This window comes from Hyaena hyaena, unplaced genomic scaffold (genome assembly GCF_003009895.1).
Source record: "Hyaena hyaena isolate Hyena2069 unplaced genomic scaffold, ASM300989v1 scaffold_14, whole genome shotgun sequence".
In the NCBI taxonomy this organism is placed as follows: domain Eukaryota; kingdom Metazoa; phylum Chordata; class Mammalia; order Carnivora; family Hyaenidae; genus Hyaena; species Hyaena hyaena.
The window spans coordinates 6,096,236-6,112,616 of record NW_024080646.1 but is presented as its reverse complement, the minus strand read 5'-3'; the positions used below and the strand labels follow the sequence as shown (position 1 = coordinate 6,112,616).

At 37.6% G+C, this 16,381-nt stretch overlaps 1 protein-coding gene across 1 annotated transcript in view; it reads left to right on the top strand.

The window, feature by feature from the left end:
- Positions 1–16,146, top strand: part of COLEC12 (collectin subfamily member 12) — a 205,044-nt gene extending 188,898 nt beyond the window's left edge. The window contains exon 10 of the mRNA XM_039218332.1: positions 14,675–16,146. Within this exon, the coding sequence (XP_039074263.1) occupies positions 14,675–14,694 (20 nt within the window). The 3' untranslated portion in view covers positions 14,695–16,146. The remainder of the gene's footprint in view (positions 1–14,674) is intronic.
- Positions 16,147–16,381: the final 235 nt, after the last annotated feature.

Below are 16,381 nucleotides of genomic sequence, written 5' to 3'. Positions count from 1 at the left end.
TGAATTTTACTTGTGAATTATATCTCATAAAGCCTTTATAAAAATGGTGGTAGTAAACAAAAACCTCAAATGCATTTTGCTCAAACTATTATTTGTAGTAACTGGGGCACAAATTATCCATACATCCATTCAACAGACATTTATTGAATACCAGACACTGATCCCCAGTGCCACAGGTCTTGAGACTCACAAGGAACTGCCAGCCTGGCCAGTTGCAGGGGACAATTACAAATATCTAAACAAGAAATGACAGCTTCTGATTCATGATGGCATGTCCCACAGACACACAAAGTCTGCAGCTACATATGGAATGAATGCCTCCGAAAAAAAACTTAAACCTGACTGAGCAACTGCTACACATGAGGCAAACAAGAATAAAAACCACATCGAAGGAGGTAGAAGAGGCTGGGACACAATCTTGCCATAAATCCCACCCTCCCGCACAGTGATGTCCCAGTCAGAAGAGAATTCAGAACCCAGAGCTTCTTCCCAAGAAGAGAAGGGTTTGAAGCCCCCAACCGATACCCCAAGTTTTAAGACTTGTACCTGAGAGACAAGCCCCCAAAACCTCAAGCTTTGAAAACCAAAGAGGCTTGCATTCATGAGTCCCACAAGGCTATAGCAAACTGAGAAATGGGGTCTTAAAGGGCCTGCACACTTGGACTCACCAACCTTACAGCCCAACCCAGAGGCAGCCAACTGCACCCAGATTTTACCTGAAAGAAGCTCATTTGCTTATATTAAAGCATAGGCCTAGGGGGCAAGCATCTACCATAACACACACATCTAGGACCCTGCTGGATTACTCTCTAGGACCTGACAAGCACCATCTTTACTATGCCGCCGTGCCCCCCCCCTCCCCCGGCCCCACCTTGCCCCACAGCACCAGTATCTCCAAGATAAATGTCTGGTGCCTTGGTTTTTGCCCAGGGGACTGCCCTTGATAACCTAGCTCCAGAGGCCAGGGAGACTTGGGTTCCTGGGTTCTTTGGGGCTGTATCAATAAGACCGTTCTTGGCAGACTACCACCCTAGGATACTGCACAGACAGCAGGCTGCAAGACACCCTCAGTCATTCCATGAAAGAAGCCTGTTTGCTTGTCCAGGAGCCTAAGGGGCAGGCCTCTGGTTTAGCACACATCTAGGAGTCTGTAGATGTGTTCTTCAGGAATAGAGGCTGGTGGATTCCCTCAAAGTCACTCAAGTTCATTGATGTCTCTCAAAAAGGAGCTTAGATCCTTGTCTGGTGCCCCAATTTTTGCAGCTGTCATCAGGGAACAGCTCTATATGACTTGGTACCAGTGGCCAGTGGGGCTTTTGCTCATAGGGTCCCAGAGGACTAGACCAGCAGAGAAAGAGTTGTTGAACACGGATCACCCCCAGGGCACAGCAAGAGGTAACAGACCCAGGAGATTGGTCTATCTGTGAAAGACACCTGTTAGCTTATCATCATGGCTGCAGTTGGAGGCACAGGCTTATAATTAAGCACACATCTAAGGACTAATTGTAAGCATTTCCAGAGACCTCTCCCCAGAGGGCAGTCACTATCTCCATGTTCTCTGCTGTGCTCCAGAGAACCAGAATCTCCTGGTGGGCTAGGGACTCAAGCCACCTCTTACATATGTCTGGTGGGCTAGGGAACCTATCAGGTTTGGCACACATCTGAGGTGCTCCTAGGGAACAAAGGCTGGAGGACACTTTGTTCTCTCCTTGTGCCTCATGACAGCCCACTGGTATCTCCCAGAAAGGAGCTTGTACATCATGTGGAGCCCTGATTTTGCAAATGCCACTCCAGATCACCTGGCCCTGTGGCCAGCAGACCTTACACTCGAGGTCCCACACAACTGCATATATTTCTCTACTTTAAACACTATTGCCTGAAGATCTGGCTTCCAATAAGCCTGAATCTAGATCTTCCCCTTTGGGACACTGACTCAGTCTCCTTACTGAGATCTTCCCCTTTGGGACACTGACAGGTCTTGGCACACCCTCAACTATAGGGAGCTATTAAAAATAAAGTAGGCTACTTGGATGATAAGAAGGTTTGAGAGACATCGAGAGCTAGAGCAGGGTTGACGATAAGGCTCATTGCCTACACAAGGTTAGAAAGCTTATGAAAGAAATTGAAGAAGACACAAAGAAATGGAAAAACATTCCATGCTCAAGGACTGGAAGAAAAAATATTGTTAAAATGTCAATACTACCCAAAGCAATCTACACATTCAAAGCAATCCCTATCAAAATAACACCAGCATTCTTCACAGAGCTAGAAAAAACAATTCTAAAATTTGTATGGAACCAGAAATAGCCAAAATAATGTTGAAAAAAAAAACACAAAAAACCAAAGCTGGAGGCATCACAATTCCATACTTCAAGCTGTATTACAAAACTGTAATCACCAAGACAGTATGGTACTGGGACAAAAACAGGCACATAGATCAACAGAACAGAATAGAACCCAGAAATGGACCCACAAACATATGGCCAACTAATCTCTGACAAAGTAGGAAAGAATATCCAATGGAATAAAGACACTCTCTTAAGCAAATGGTGTTGGGGAAGCTGAACAGTGCCATGCAGAATGAACCTGGACCACTTTCTTACACATACACAAAAATAAAATGGATGAAAAACCTAAATGTAAGACAGGAAGCCAACAAAATCCTAGAGGAGAAAACAGGCAACAACCTCTGACCTTGGTTGCAGCAACTTCTTATGAGACATGTTTCCGGAGGCAAGGGAAACAAAAGCAAAAATGAGCTATGTGGACCTCATCAAGATAAAAAAAATAAAATAAAAAATAAACTTCTGCACAGCAAAGGAAACATTCAGCAAAACTAAAAGGTAACTGATGGAATGGGAGAAGATGTTTGCAAATGACATATCAGATAAAGGGCTAGTATCCAAAATCTATATGGAATTCACCAAATTCAACACCTGAAAAACAAATAATCCAGTGAAGTAATGGGCAGAAGACATGAACAGACACTTCTCCAAAGAGGACATCCCGATGGCCAACAGACACATGAAATGATGCTCAGCGTCCCTCATCAGAGAAATACAAATCAAAACCACACTGAGATACCACCTCACGCCTGTCAGAGTGGCTAAAATGAACAAACCCAGAGACTCTAGATGCTGGCAAGGATGTGGAGAAACGGGCACCCTCCTACACTGTTGGTGGGAATGGAAACTGGTACAGCCCCTCTGGAAAACAGTGTGGAGGTCCCTCAACAAATTAACAATAGAACTCCCCTATGACCCAACAATAGCACTGCTGGGAATTTACCCACGGGATACAGAAATGCTGATGCACAGGGGCACATGTACCCCAATGTTCATAGCAGCACTCTCCACAATAGCCAAAACATGGAAAGAGCCTAAGTGTCCATCAACTGAGGAACAGATCAAGAAGATGTGGTTTACCTATACAATGGAATACTACATGGCAATGAGAAAGAATGAAATCTGGCCATGTGTAGCAACATGGATGGACCTTGAGGGTGTTATGCTGCGCAAAATAAGTCAGGCAGAGAAGGACAGATACCATATGTTTGCACATATAGGTGGATTAGGAGGAACTTAATGGAGGACCATGGAGGAGAAGAAGGGGAAAAATGGGGAGAGGGAGGGAGGCAAACCGTGAGAGACTCTTGAATGCTGAGAACAAACTGAGGGCTGATGGGGTGGGAGAGAGGGGAAGGGGGGTGATGGGCATGGAGGAAGGCACTTGTTGGGATGAGCACTGGGTGTTATATGGAAACCAACTTGACAAACTATTTAAGAAAAAAAAAAGCCACAATGAGATACCATGTCACACCTGTAGAATGGCTAAAATTAACCACTCAGGAAACAAAAAATGTTGGCAAGGATGCAGAGAAAAGGAAACCCTTTTGCAGTGCTGGTGGGAAAGCAGACTGGTGCAGCCACTCTGGAAAACAGTATGGATGTTCCTCAAAAAATTAAAAACAGAACTACCCTATGACCCAGCCATTGCATTACTAGGTATTTATCCAAAGGATACAAAAAATGCTGATTCAAAGGGGCACATGCACCCCAATGTTTATAGCAGCATTATTGTCAATAGCCAAAGTATGGAAAGAACCTAAATGTTCATCAATTGATGAATAAAGAAGATGTGTATATATATACATACACATACATACACACATACAATGTAATATTACCCTGCAATAAAAAAAAAAGTGAAATCTTAGCATTTGCAACAGTGTGATGGGACTAGAGTGTATTATGCCAAGTGAAATAAGTGAGAGAAAGACAAATATCATATGATTTCACTCATGTGTGGAATTTAAGAAACAAAGCAGAAAATGAAAATAGGAGAAAAACAAAAACAAGATAAAAACAGAGAAGGAGACAAACTATAAGAGACTCTTAAATACAGAGAACAAACTGAGGGTTGCCAGAGGGGAGTTTGGTGGGGCGATGAGCTAAATGGGTGATGGGCATTAAGGAGGGCACTTGTTGGGATGAGCACTGGGTGTTATACGTAAATGATGAATCACTAAATTCTATTCCTGAAATCATGATTATACTATATGTTAACTAACTTGGATTTAAATTAAAAATTTTTTTTAATTAAAAAAAAAAAAGACTAGGAGAGGTAGTTATTCCTCTAATACATAGAAACCAACACAGAGGTTTCAAACAAAATGAAGAAACAGAGAAAAATATTCCTAAAAAAAGACCAAGATAAAACTTCAGGGGGGAAAAACCTTCATAAAATGGAGATAAGTAACATACCTGATAAAGTGCTCACAGTAATGGTCATAAAGATGCTCACTGGAATACCAGGGAAGATGGCAGAGTAGGAGGACCCTGAGTTCACCTTGTTGCAAGGACACATCACAATAGCATCTACCACCATGTGACTAACTCTGAAAACAACCCGAAAAGTGACAAAACAGACTTTCTATAGCTAATCATGGGATGCCACATCATAAAAGGTAGGAAGGGCAGAGACGTAGTTGGAAACCAAACCCCGACTATGATTAACTGAAAATGGGAGGACATCATATCATTGGGGCTCAAACTCCCCAGTAGGGAGTTTGAAAATCAGTGGGGCTCAAACCTGAGGAAAGCTGGAAGGCAATAGGAACCTGAGTCCCCATCCTAAAGAACCAGCAAAAGAAACATCAGTAAAGCAAAAAGACAACCCTGTGAATGAGAGAAGATATTTACAAATAATAGATCTGCTAAGGGATTAATACACAAAAACATATAAAGAACTTATACAACTCAGCACCAAAAAAAATTGTTTTGATTAAGAAATAGAGGACCTGAATAGACATGTTGCCAAAAAAGACATGCACATGGCCAACAGACACATGAAAAGATGTTCACCATCACTGATCATTAGGGAAATGCAAATCATAACCATCAGGAGATGTCACATCACCCCAATCAGAATAGCTAGGCTAGTATCAAAAAGATAATAAATAGGGGCACCTGGGTGGCCCAGTTGGTTAAGCATCCACTGTCAGCACAGAGCCTGCTTCAGATAATCAATCCCCCTCTCTCTCCTTGCCCCTCCCCTGCTCTAGCTCTCTCAAAAATAAACATTAAAAAGATAAGATATGACAAGTTTTGGTGAGAATGTAGAGAGAAGAGAACCCTTGTGCAAAATTGGTGGGAATGTAAATTGGTGCAACCACCATGAAAAGCAGTGTGGAGGTTCCTCGAAAAATGATAAATAGAACTACCATATGATCCAGTAATTCCACTACTGATTATTTACCCAAAGAAAAATAAGGCACTAACTTGAAAAAATATATGCACCCTTTATGTTTATTCCAGCATTTTTTATAATAAAATATGGAAGCAACCCAGTGTCCATTGATAGATGAATGGATAAAGGTGTGTTTGTGCATGCGTGTATATATATATAGACACATGCACACAGCAGAATACTACTCAGCCATAAAAAATGAAATCTTGGCTTTTACAACAACATGGATGGACTTAGAGGGCACTATGTTAAGTGAAATAATTCAGAGAAGGACAAATACCATTTGACTTCATTTATATGGAATCTAAAAGATGAAACAAATGAACAGAGAAAAACACTCTTAATTACAGAAAACAAATTGGTGGTTGCCAGAGGAAGTTAGGTGGGGGGATGGGCAAAATAGATAAAGAAGATTAAGAGGTACAAACTTACAGTTATAATATAAATAAGTCACCAAAATGAAAAGTACAGCATAGGGAATATAAACAATAATACTGTCAGGACATCATATGATGACAGATGATAATTATACTTATCATAGTGAACATTAAGTAATGTATAGAATTGTCAAATCAATATATTGTACACCTGAAACTAACATTGTATGTCAGTTATACTTCAGTTATAATTATTCAAAAAGATGCTCATGGAACTTGGGAGAATGGATGAACACGATGAGAACTTCAGCAGAAATAGAAAATACCAAACAGAAGTCATAGAGCTGATGAATATAATAACAGAACTGAAAAAATATCTTAGAGGGGTTTAACAGCAGAATAGATGAAGCAAAAGAAAGGATCAGTGAACTCAAACACAGGACAGTAGAACTCACCAAAGTAGAGTAACAAAAAAGAGAATGGAAAAAAGTGAAGACACCTTAAGGGATTTATAGGACAATATTAGGTATACTAACATCATATTATTAAGAGTCGCAGAAGGAGGAAAGGGGGTGGCAGAAAACTTCTAAGCTAGGGAAGGAGATAGACATTCAGATTCAGGATGCCTTGATTGTTCCAAAGAAGATAAACCCAAAGAGACCAACACCAAGACACATTACAATTGAAATGTCAAAGTTAAAGACAAGGAGAGAATTTTAAAAAAGAGAAAAACTTGTTATGTACAAGGAAACCCCCATAAGACTATCAGATTTTTCAGCAGAAACTTGGCAAACCAGAAGGGAGTAACTAACTTTATATATTCAAAGAATATTTTTTTTAAATGCTCAAAGAACAGAACTTCCAACTAGGAATACTCTACTTGGCAAAGTTATTCAGAGTTGAAGAAGAGATCAAGTTTCCCAGATAATCAAAAGCTAACAGAGTTCATCACCACTAAACCAGCCTTACAAGAAATGTTAAAGGGACTTCTTTAAGCTGAAAACGGGGTGCTAATTGGTAACAAGAAAACATACAAAAGTATAAACCTTACTGGTAAAGGTAAATAGTAAAGGTGGTGGATTAGTCACTTCAAAGACAAAAGTAGTAAAAATAACTATACAGTAAGAATATACAAGATAAAAAGAGATGAAATGTGACCTCAAAAATATAAAATGTGGGAAGTTGGAATAAAAATGTAGAGTTTTAGAATGCAAACTTAAGTTGTTACCAAGTTAAAAGAGACTGCTATAAGTAGTTATATATAAGTCTCAGGGTAACCACAAAGCAAAAATCTATAGTTGACGCACAAAAGTTAATGAAGTTAAGCATACCAGTAGAGAAGGTCATCAAATCACAAAGGAAGAGAAGAAAGGACTAGAAAGGAACTATAAAACAACTAAAAAGCTACTTTTTAAATGGCAGTAAGTACACACCTATCAACAATTGCTTTAAATGGATTAAATTCTCCAATCAAAAGACACAAAGTGGCTGAATGGATAAGAAAACAAGACCCATGTATATGCTGCCAAAAAGAGACTAACTTCAGACATAAAGACACATACAGACTGAAAGTGAAGGGATGGAAAACCATAAACCAAAAGAAAGATGAGGTTGCTATATCAGACAAAACTGACTTTAAACAGAGACTGTATGAGAGACAAAGAAGGGCATTCAATAATAATAAAGGGGTGAATCCAACAAAAGGATATAACATTTGTAAATATTTACACCCAATATAGAAGCCCCTAAATATATGAAGCACATATTAACAGACCTAAAGGGAGAAATAAACAATACAATAATAGCAGGGGACTTTAATACCCCACTTACATAAATAAATAAATCACCCAGACCAAAAAAAAAAAAAAAAAAAATCAATGGGGAATCATCAGCCTTAAGACCAGAAGGACTTAACCAACATATACAGAATGTTCCATCAAAAAGCAACAGAATACACATTCATCTCAACTGCACATGCAGCATTCTCCAGAACAGATCACATATTAGGCCACAAAAAAATAAATTTCAATAAATTTAAGGAGATTGCAAGCCTATCAAACATCTTATGACCATAAAGGTATGAAACTAGAAATCATTTACAAGAAGAAAACTGGGATATTTACCAATATGTGAAGATTAAACAACATGCTATTAAACTACCAATGACTCAAAGGAGAAATCAAAAGTCAAAAAATTCTTTGAGACAAATGAAAATGGAAATAGAATATACGAAAAGTTATAGGATACACCAAAAGGAGTTCTAAGGGAAAAGTTCATAGCAATATATGAAAACAAGAAAAAGTCAGATAAACAAAATAAGTTTACACCTCAAGGAACTAGAAAATGAAGTCCAAAGTTAGTAGAAGGTAGGAAATAAAAAGCAGAACAGAAAGGAATGAAATACAGACTAAGAAGACAATATAAATGCTCAATGAAAATAAAAGTTGTTTCATTAAAAAGATAAAATCAACAAAACTTTAGCTAGATTCAAGAAAAAAAGAGAGTGGACTCAAGTAAAATCAGAAATTAGAGATACTACAACTGATACCACAGAAATACAAGGATCATAAGAGACTATTATGAACAATCACTAACAACAAATTTGGCAAGCTTAAAAAAATGGATAAATTCCTAGAAACATAAACCTACCAAAACTGAATAACAACGAAAACAGAATATGTGAACTGACAGACTAATAGTAAGGAGATTGAGTCAGTAATCAAAAACCTCCCAACAAACACAAGTCCAGGACCAAATGGCTTCACTGGTGAATTCTACCAAACATATGAAGAAAAATTAATATTAATTCTTCTCAAACTTTTCCAAAAAACAGAAAATGAAAGAATGCTTCTAAACTCATTATATAAGTCAGCATTACCTTGATATGAAAACCAGACAGCTATGCCACAAGAAAATTACAGGTCAACATCCCTGATGAACATAGATGCAAAAATCCTCAACAAAATCTGACCAAACTGAATTCAACAATATATTAAAAAGATCATCCACCAAGATCAAGTGAATTTCAAGGAGGCAAGGATGGTTCAACATCCACACATTAATCAATGGGATACACTACACTAACAGAATGAAGAACAAAACTAATATCATCTCAGGGCACCTGGGTTGCTCAGTTGGTTAAGCATCCAACTCTTGATTTGGTTCAGATGGTGATCTCACAAGTCATGAAATCAAGCCCTACTCTCACATGCTCTCTCCCTCAAACTTTTTTTTTAATATCTCAAAAGATGCAGAAAAGCATTTGACAAAATTCAACCTCCATTTATAATAAAAAATAAATAAAATGGATATAGATGCCTCAACATAATAAAGGCCATATATGGCAAGCCCATAGCTAACATCATACTCAGTGGTGAAAATCTGAAAGCTCTTTGTCTAAGATCAGGAACAAGACAAGGATATGCCCATTCTTGCCACTTTTATTCAACATGGTATTAGAAGTCCTAAGCAGAGAAATTGGGGGTAGGGGAAAAAAAGGCATTCAAATTGGAAAGGAAGAAGTAAAACTGTCACTATTTGCAATGACATGATATTATATATAGAAAATCCTAAAGACTCCACCAAACCAAACCAAACAAAACCCCAAAACCTGCTAGAACTAATAAATGAATTATAGTAAAAGATACAAAACCAGTATACCAAAATCTGTTACACTTCTTTTTTTTTTTAGGCTTATTTCCTTATTTTGAGAGAGTGGGCATGTGTGTGTGCATGAGCAGGAAAGGGGCAGAGAGAGAAGGAGAAAATCCCAAGCAGGCTCCACACTGTCAGTCCAGAGCCTAATGCAGAACTCAATCTCACAAACTGTGAGATCATGACCTGAGCCAAAATCAAGGTTGGACACTTAACCAATTCAGCCACCGAGTGCCCCCAAATCTGTTACACTTCTATACACTAATAATGAACTATCAGAAAGAAAAATTAAGACAGCATCTCTGTTTATAATGGCGTCAAAGAGAATAAAATACTTAGGAATAAATGTAACCAAGGAGGTGAAAGACCTGTACACTGAAAACTAGAAGACATTGATGAAAGAAATTGAAGAAGATATAAAATAAATGGAAAGATATTCTATGCTCATGGACTGGAAGAACAGTGTTAAAATGTACATACTAGCTAAAAAATTCGGTCCTCACCCTATCAAAATTTCATAGGGATTTTTCATAGAAATAGAACAATCCAAAAATTTGTATGGACTCCAAAGAGCCAAAGAAATCTTAAGAATGAAAAGCTAAAGCATTTTGCTCTGTGATTTAAAACTACATTACAAATACAGTATGGTATTGGCATAAGAACAGACACATAGGTCAATGGAACAGAATAGAGAGCCCACAAATAAGCCTACACATATATCATTAATTAACTGACAAAAGAGCCAACAAAATACAAGAGCAAAAGGACAGTCTCTTCAATTAGATACTGTTAAGCAGACTGGACAGCCATGTGCAAAAGAATAAAATGTACACCGTACACAAAAATTAACTCAAGAAGTATTAATAATTTAAGACCTGAAACCATAAAACTCCTAGAGGAAATCATAGTAAGCTTGTTGGCATGAGTCTTAGTGATGACTTTTTTAAATCTGACACTAAAAGCAAAGGCAACAAAGGCAAAAATACACAAATGGGACTATATCAAACTAAATATCTTCTGCACAGCAAAGAAAACCATCAAAAAAATGAAAAGGCAGCCCAAGTGTCCATCGATAGATGAATGGATAAAAGAGATGTGGTGTATGTTTACACAATGGAATACTATTCGGCCATAAAAAAGAATGAAGTCTTGTCATTTGCAGTAACAGGAAAGGAGCCAGAGAATGTATGCTAAGCAAAATAAATGAAGACAAATACCATATGTTTATACTCATGTGGAATTTAAGAAACAAAACGAACAAAGGGAAAAGAGAGAGAGACAAATCAAGGAACAGACTCTTTAATTATAGAGAACAAACTGATGGTTACCACAAGGGAGGTGAGTTGGGGGGTGGGTAAAAAGAAGATACGGATTCAGAGTATACTTATCATGATGAGCCCTGAGTAATGTACAGAATTATTGAATCACTATATTGTACACCTGCAAAATATAACACTGTATGTTAACTCTACTGGAATAAAAATAAATTTTTAAAAAGATTTGAATAAAAACCATGATCAAAAAAAAAAAAAAAGGCCACTTACTGAATGGTAGGAGATATTTTCAAATCATATATCTGGTAAGTTGTCAATACCCAAGATACATAAGGGAATTCAAACAACTCATTAGCAAAAAGCCAAATAACCCAATGTAAAAGTGGGCGAAGGACCTGAATAGATATTTTTCCAAAGGTGCTCAACATAATAGTTGTCAAGGAAATTCAAATCAAAACCACAGTGACATATCACTTTACACCTGTTAGAATGGCTGTGCTCAAAAAGAAAGAAACAAGTGCTGGCAATGATGTGGAGAAAAGGAAATCCTTGTACACTGTTGGTAGGAATGTAAATTGTGCAGGTGCTGTGGCAAACAACATAGAGGTTCCTAAAATATTAAAAATATAATTACCATATTATCCAATAATTACACTTCTGGCCACTTATCTGAAGAAAATGAAAGCACTAACTCAGAAATAAATATGCATCTCTACATTTATTGCAGCATTATTTACAATAGCCAAATTATGGAAGCAACCCAAGTGTCTATCGATGATGAATGGACAAAGAAGATTTAGTATATATATATATTCAATGGAATATTATTCAGCCATTAAAAAGACTGAAATCTTGTCATTTGCAATGATATGCTGGAGGTAGAGGGTATAATGCTAAGTGAAATAAGTCAATCAAAGAAAGATAAATACCATATGGTTACAGTCATGTGAAATTTAAGAAGCAAATGAACAGAGAGAGAGGGAGGGAGGGAGGGAGAGAAAGAAACAGTCTCTGAACTATAGAAAACTAAATGATGGTTACCAGAGGGAAGGTCAATGGTGGGGGGGAAGGTGAAATAGGTGATGGGGATTAAAGAGTGCACTTTTCATGATGGGCCCCAGGTGATGTACCAAATTGTTGGATCTATATACTGTACACCTGCAAATAATGTAACACTGTATGTTAACTGGAATTAAAATAAAAACTTAGGGGCACCTGAGTAGCTCAGTTGGTTAAGCATTCAACTCCTGATTTTGGCTCAGGTCATGATCTCACAATTTATGAGTTCAAGCCCCGAACTGGGCTCTGCACTAATAGTGCAAATCCTGCTTGGGATTCTCTCTTTCCCTCTTTCTCTGCTGCACCCCACCCCCACCCCTGGCTTGTGTGCACACTCTCTCAAAATAAATAAATAAACATTTAAAAAAAACAAAGTCATCATAAAAAAAATTTCCCACCAAAACCATAAAATACCCAGGAATAAACCTAACCAAAGTGGTGAAAAATCTATACATTGAAAACTCTAGAAAGCTCATGAAAGAAATTGAAAATGACACACAAAAAAATGGCAAAATAGTCCACACTCATGGATTGGAAGAATATTGTTAAAATGTCCATACTATCCAAAGCAATCTACATATTTAATGCAATCCATACCAAAATAACACCAGCATTCTTCACAGAGCTTTAAAAAAATCCTAAAATTTGTATGAAACCAGGAAAGACCCCAAAGAGCCAAAGCAATCTTGCAAAAGAAAATGAAGGCTGGAGGCATCACAATTCCGGAATTCAAGGTGTTTTACAAAGCTGTAATCATCAAGACAGTAAGGTACTGGCACAAATACAGACACAAAGATCAATGGAACAGAATAAAGAACCTAGGAAAGGACCCACAAACATATGGCCAACTAATATTTGACAAAGCAGGAAAGAATACCCAATGGAAAAAAGTCTCTTCAGCAAATGATGTCGGGAAAACTGAACAGTGACATGCAGAAGAATGAACCTGGACCAGTTTATTACACCATACACAAAAATAAACTCAAAATGGATGAAAGACCTAAATGTAAGAAAGGAAGCCAACAAAATCCTAGAGGAGAAAACAGGCAACAACCTCTGACCTTGGTCGCAGCAACTTCTTATGGGAAATGTTTCTGGAGGCAGCGGAAACAAAAACAAAAATGAACTATTAGGACCTCATCAAGATAAAAAGCTCCTGCACAGCAAAGGAAACAATTAGCAAAACTAAAAGGCATTCGATGGAATGGGAGAAGATATTTGCAAATGACATATCAGATAAAGGGTTAGTATCCAAAATCTATAACGAACTTACCAAACTCAACACCCAAAAAAGAAATAATCCACTGAAGAAATGGGCAAAAGACATGAATAGATACTTCACCAAAGAAGACATCCAGATGGCTAACAGACACCTAAAAAGATGCTCAACATCACTCCTCAGGGAAATACAAATCAAAACCACATTGAGATACCACTTCACACCTGTCAGAACGGCTAAAATTGACAAGTCAGGCAATGACAGATGTTGGCGGAGAAAGAGGATCTCTTTTGCACTGCTGGTGGGAATGCAAACTGGTGCACCTACTCTGGAAAATAGTATGGATGTTCCTCAGCAAATCAAAAATAGAACTAACCCATGACCCAGCTATTGCACTACTAGGTATTTTTTCCAAAGGATACAGGTGTGCTATTTCCAAGGGGCACGTGTACCCCAATGTTTATAGCACTGCTATCAACAATAGCCAAAGTATGGAAAGAGTCCAAATGTCCATCAACAGATTAGTGGATAAAGAAGATGTAGTATATAAACAATGGATTATTACTCAGCAATCAAAAAGAATGAAATCTTACCATTTGCAACAACATGGATGGAATTACAGTGTATTGTGCTATGCAAAATTATTGATAGACAATTATTATGACTTCACTCATACATGGAATTTAAGATACAAAACAGATGAACATAAGGGAAGGGAAGCAAAAATAATATAAAAATAGGGAGAGGCACAAAACACAAGAGATTCTTAAATATAGAGAACAAACTCAGGGTTGTTGGAGGGGTTGTGGGTAGGGAGATAGGCTAAAGAGCCTTAAGGAGGACACTCGTTGGGATGAATCACTGGATTCTACTCCTGAAGTCAGGAGTAGTATGGCACTGTATGCTAACTAATATGGATGTAAATGAAAAGGTAAATAAAATTTTTTCCTATGTGTGATGACAAATGTTAACTAGACTTATGTGATCATTTCACAATGTATACAAATATCAAATCATATTATACACCTGAAACTGTTATATGGCGGTTATATTCAGTTAAAAAAAAGAAAGAAAGAAATTACAGTAGAGGGTGAGAAGTGACCCAGGTTTGTCATTTATTTGCCTTGTTTGGCCACTTGGGATTTAAGTTGAGCCCAGAATGGGCTCCTTCAAGGAGAAATTTACCTTTTAATTAATCTATGAACTTAGAGGCATTTCTTTGAAAAACTAATTGAATGATGTATTTTGGAATCATTTCTATAAAAACACATGTTCCTTTTTTTGAATTGCACATTGTTATTCTTTAAGAAAAACTAACACCCATTATTTTTCCTCTCTTTTAGTACCATCATCTGCGTTATAATGGACTGTGATATAAAAACAAGAACAAATTTTCAGATGGTTCTCAAAGGCAAAGGATACTTCTTTCATTGCATCATCTTTTCACCAGATTGAAAAAAAGCACTGAAACAAATTAGTGAAAGAATTGATAGCTAGTTATCTTTACCATCCTTCTTTACTCAAGGATTTCAGAACTAAAATGTTCCCACAATATGATGTGTTGATTTTCGGTATGCAAATTGACTGAATCACATAGATTTTTCTCAGCCAGTAACTGCACAATTAAGCAAATCACATCTTCCAAAGTATGGATTGCTCCAATCAGAAAAAAAGACTATCATTGGTTGTTGAGCTTTAGAGAGAACTTAAACTATACTGTGTAAACAGTACCTTACATTTCTAAAATCCCAAATGTAAGAAAAATATGCAGACATACAGATATATAGGCCAACTCTTAGTAATGATATGAAATATACTTAAAGAGCTTTTAAAACTTTGTATTTTTGTATAAAATATTTGCCTTTTTACAATTTTTTCCTTTTCTTCCTTTTTTTTTTTTTGTCATCTTACCAATATAATACATGGAGCCAAAGAAAACAATAATGGTACTAATAAAAAAAAACTCCTAGGGTTTCTTGTCAGACTTAATTCTACCCATTGGCAAAGAATTTTTTTTCAGTTGTGGTTTTAAAAAAATAATATGTGTGTGTGTGTATATATATATATATATATATTTTTTTTTTTTTTTTTAATGTATCATTTCCTCAGAGGAGTCAATCACTTGAAATGTCTACAGATATCCTTGCAGGTTTTGCCAGGGTAGGTCAAGCCTGAGCATATACATGGCTCAGTCAAGTGGGCTGTGTTTTGAGCCCATCACCAGCCAACATTCTTACTGTGTGCCTGGCCAGGCCCAGAGAAAGTGGTCAACTCAGGATGTACTTCTACTTCATTTTGGTGGAGTTAGGGGTGGTGGAGAGGTATCTGTTGGGAAAGAATCTGGCTACCTAAAAAGTCCTGTTTTATGGCTGAGGTATGAATGTGCTTTGTATCAGACCCATAGCAGAGCTGCTAGTGACAGTCAGGAAAGTATGGCCTCACATCAACCAAGGCAGAGATGCAAGAACAATGGGGACAGGTATATGCTACCTGGAGAGTTTGTGTTTTCTTAAGTCAGGTTCCAAAAAACATAACTCCAAGGTACATGCATGATGAAATGCAAGAATCAACTTTTGGCCACTACATTGAACCGTTGCAAAGAACGTTTCCTCTGAGCCCGTCCACCTTCTACTCCTTGACTTGCCATCAAAAAGTCTAACATGAAATGTGCTAAAACTAGGCTTTAGATTAAATTAATGCTCAAAGGTAAGATTTCAATAGATTCCTTCTCCTCCCCTTTCAAGGAGCTCCCCAAGCAGTGCTGCTACCTATCCCAAATAAAAGGGTAAAAGAATAAAGACAGAGTTGACTTTCACACCTGCAGCCATGTGGACTATGTTGTCTTACCCCCTGGTCACCATTCATGCCATCTCTGCAGCCAAAAATGGCCATCTCCTCGCACCTTTATGCCCTGCTGTCCTGTCCATATGGCCTGGTCAGGTTGGTAGGACTCACTGTCATGTGGACCCTATGACACAAGGCAAGCACTGGACTCCAGTAATTTCTCAGGTCAAGACTTTCCATAGATTAAACCCAATCCCTCAAGACCT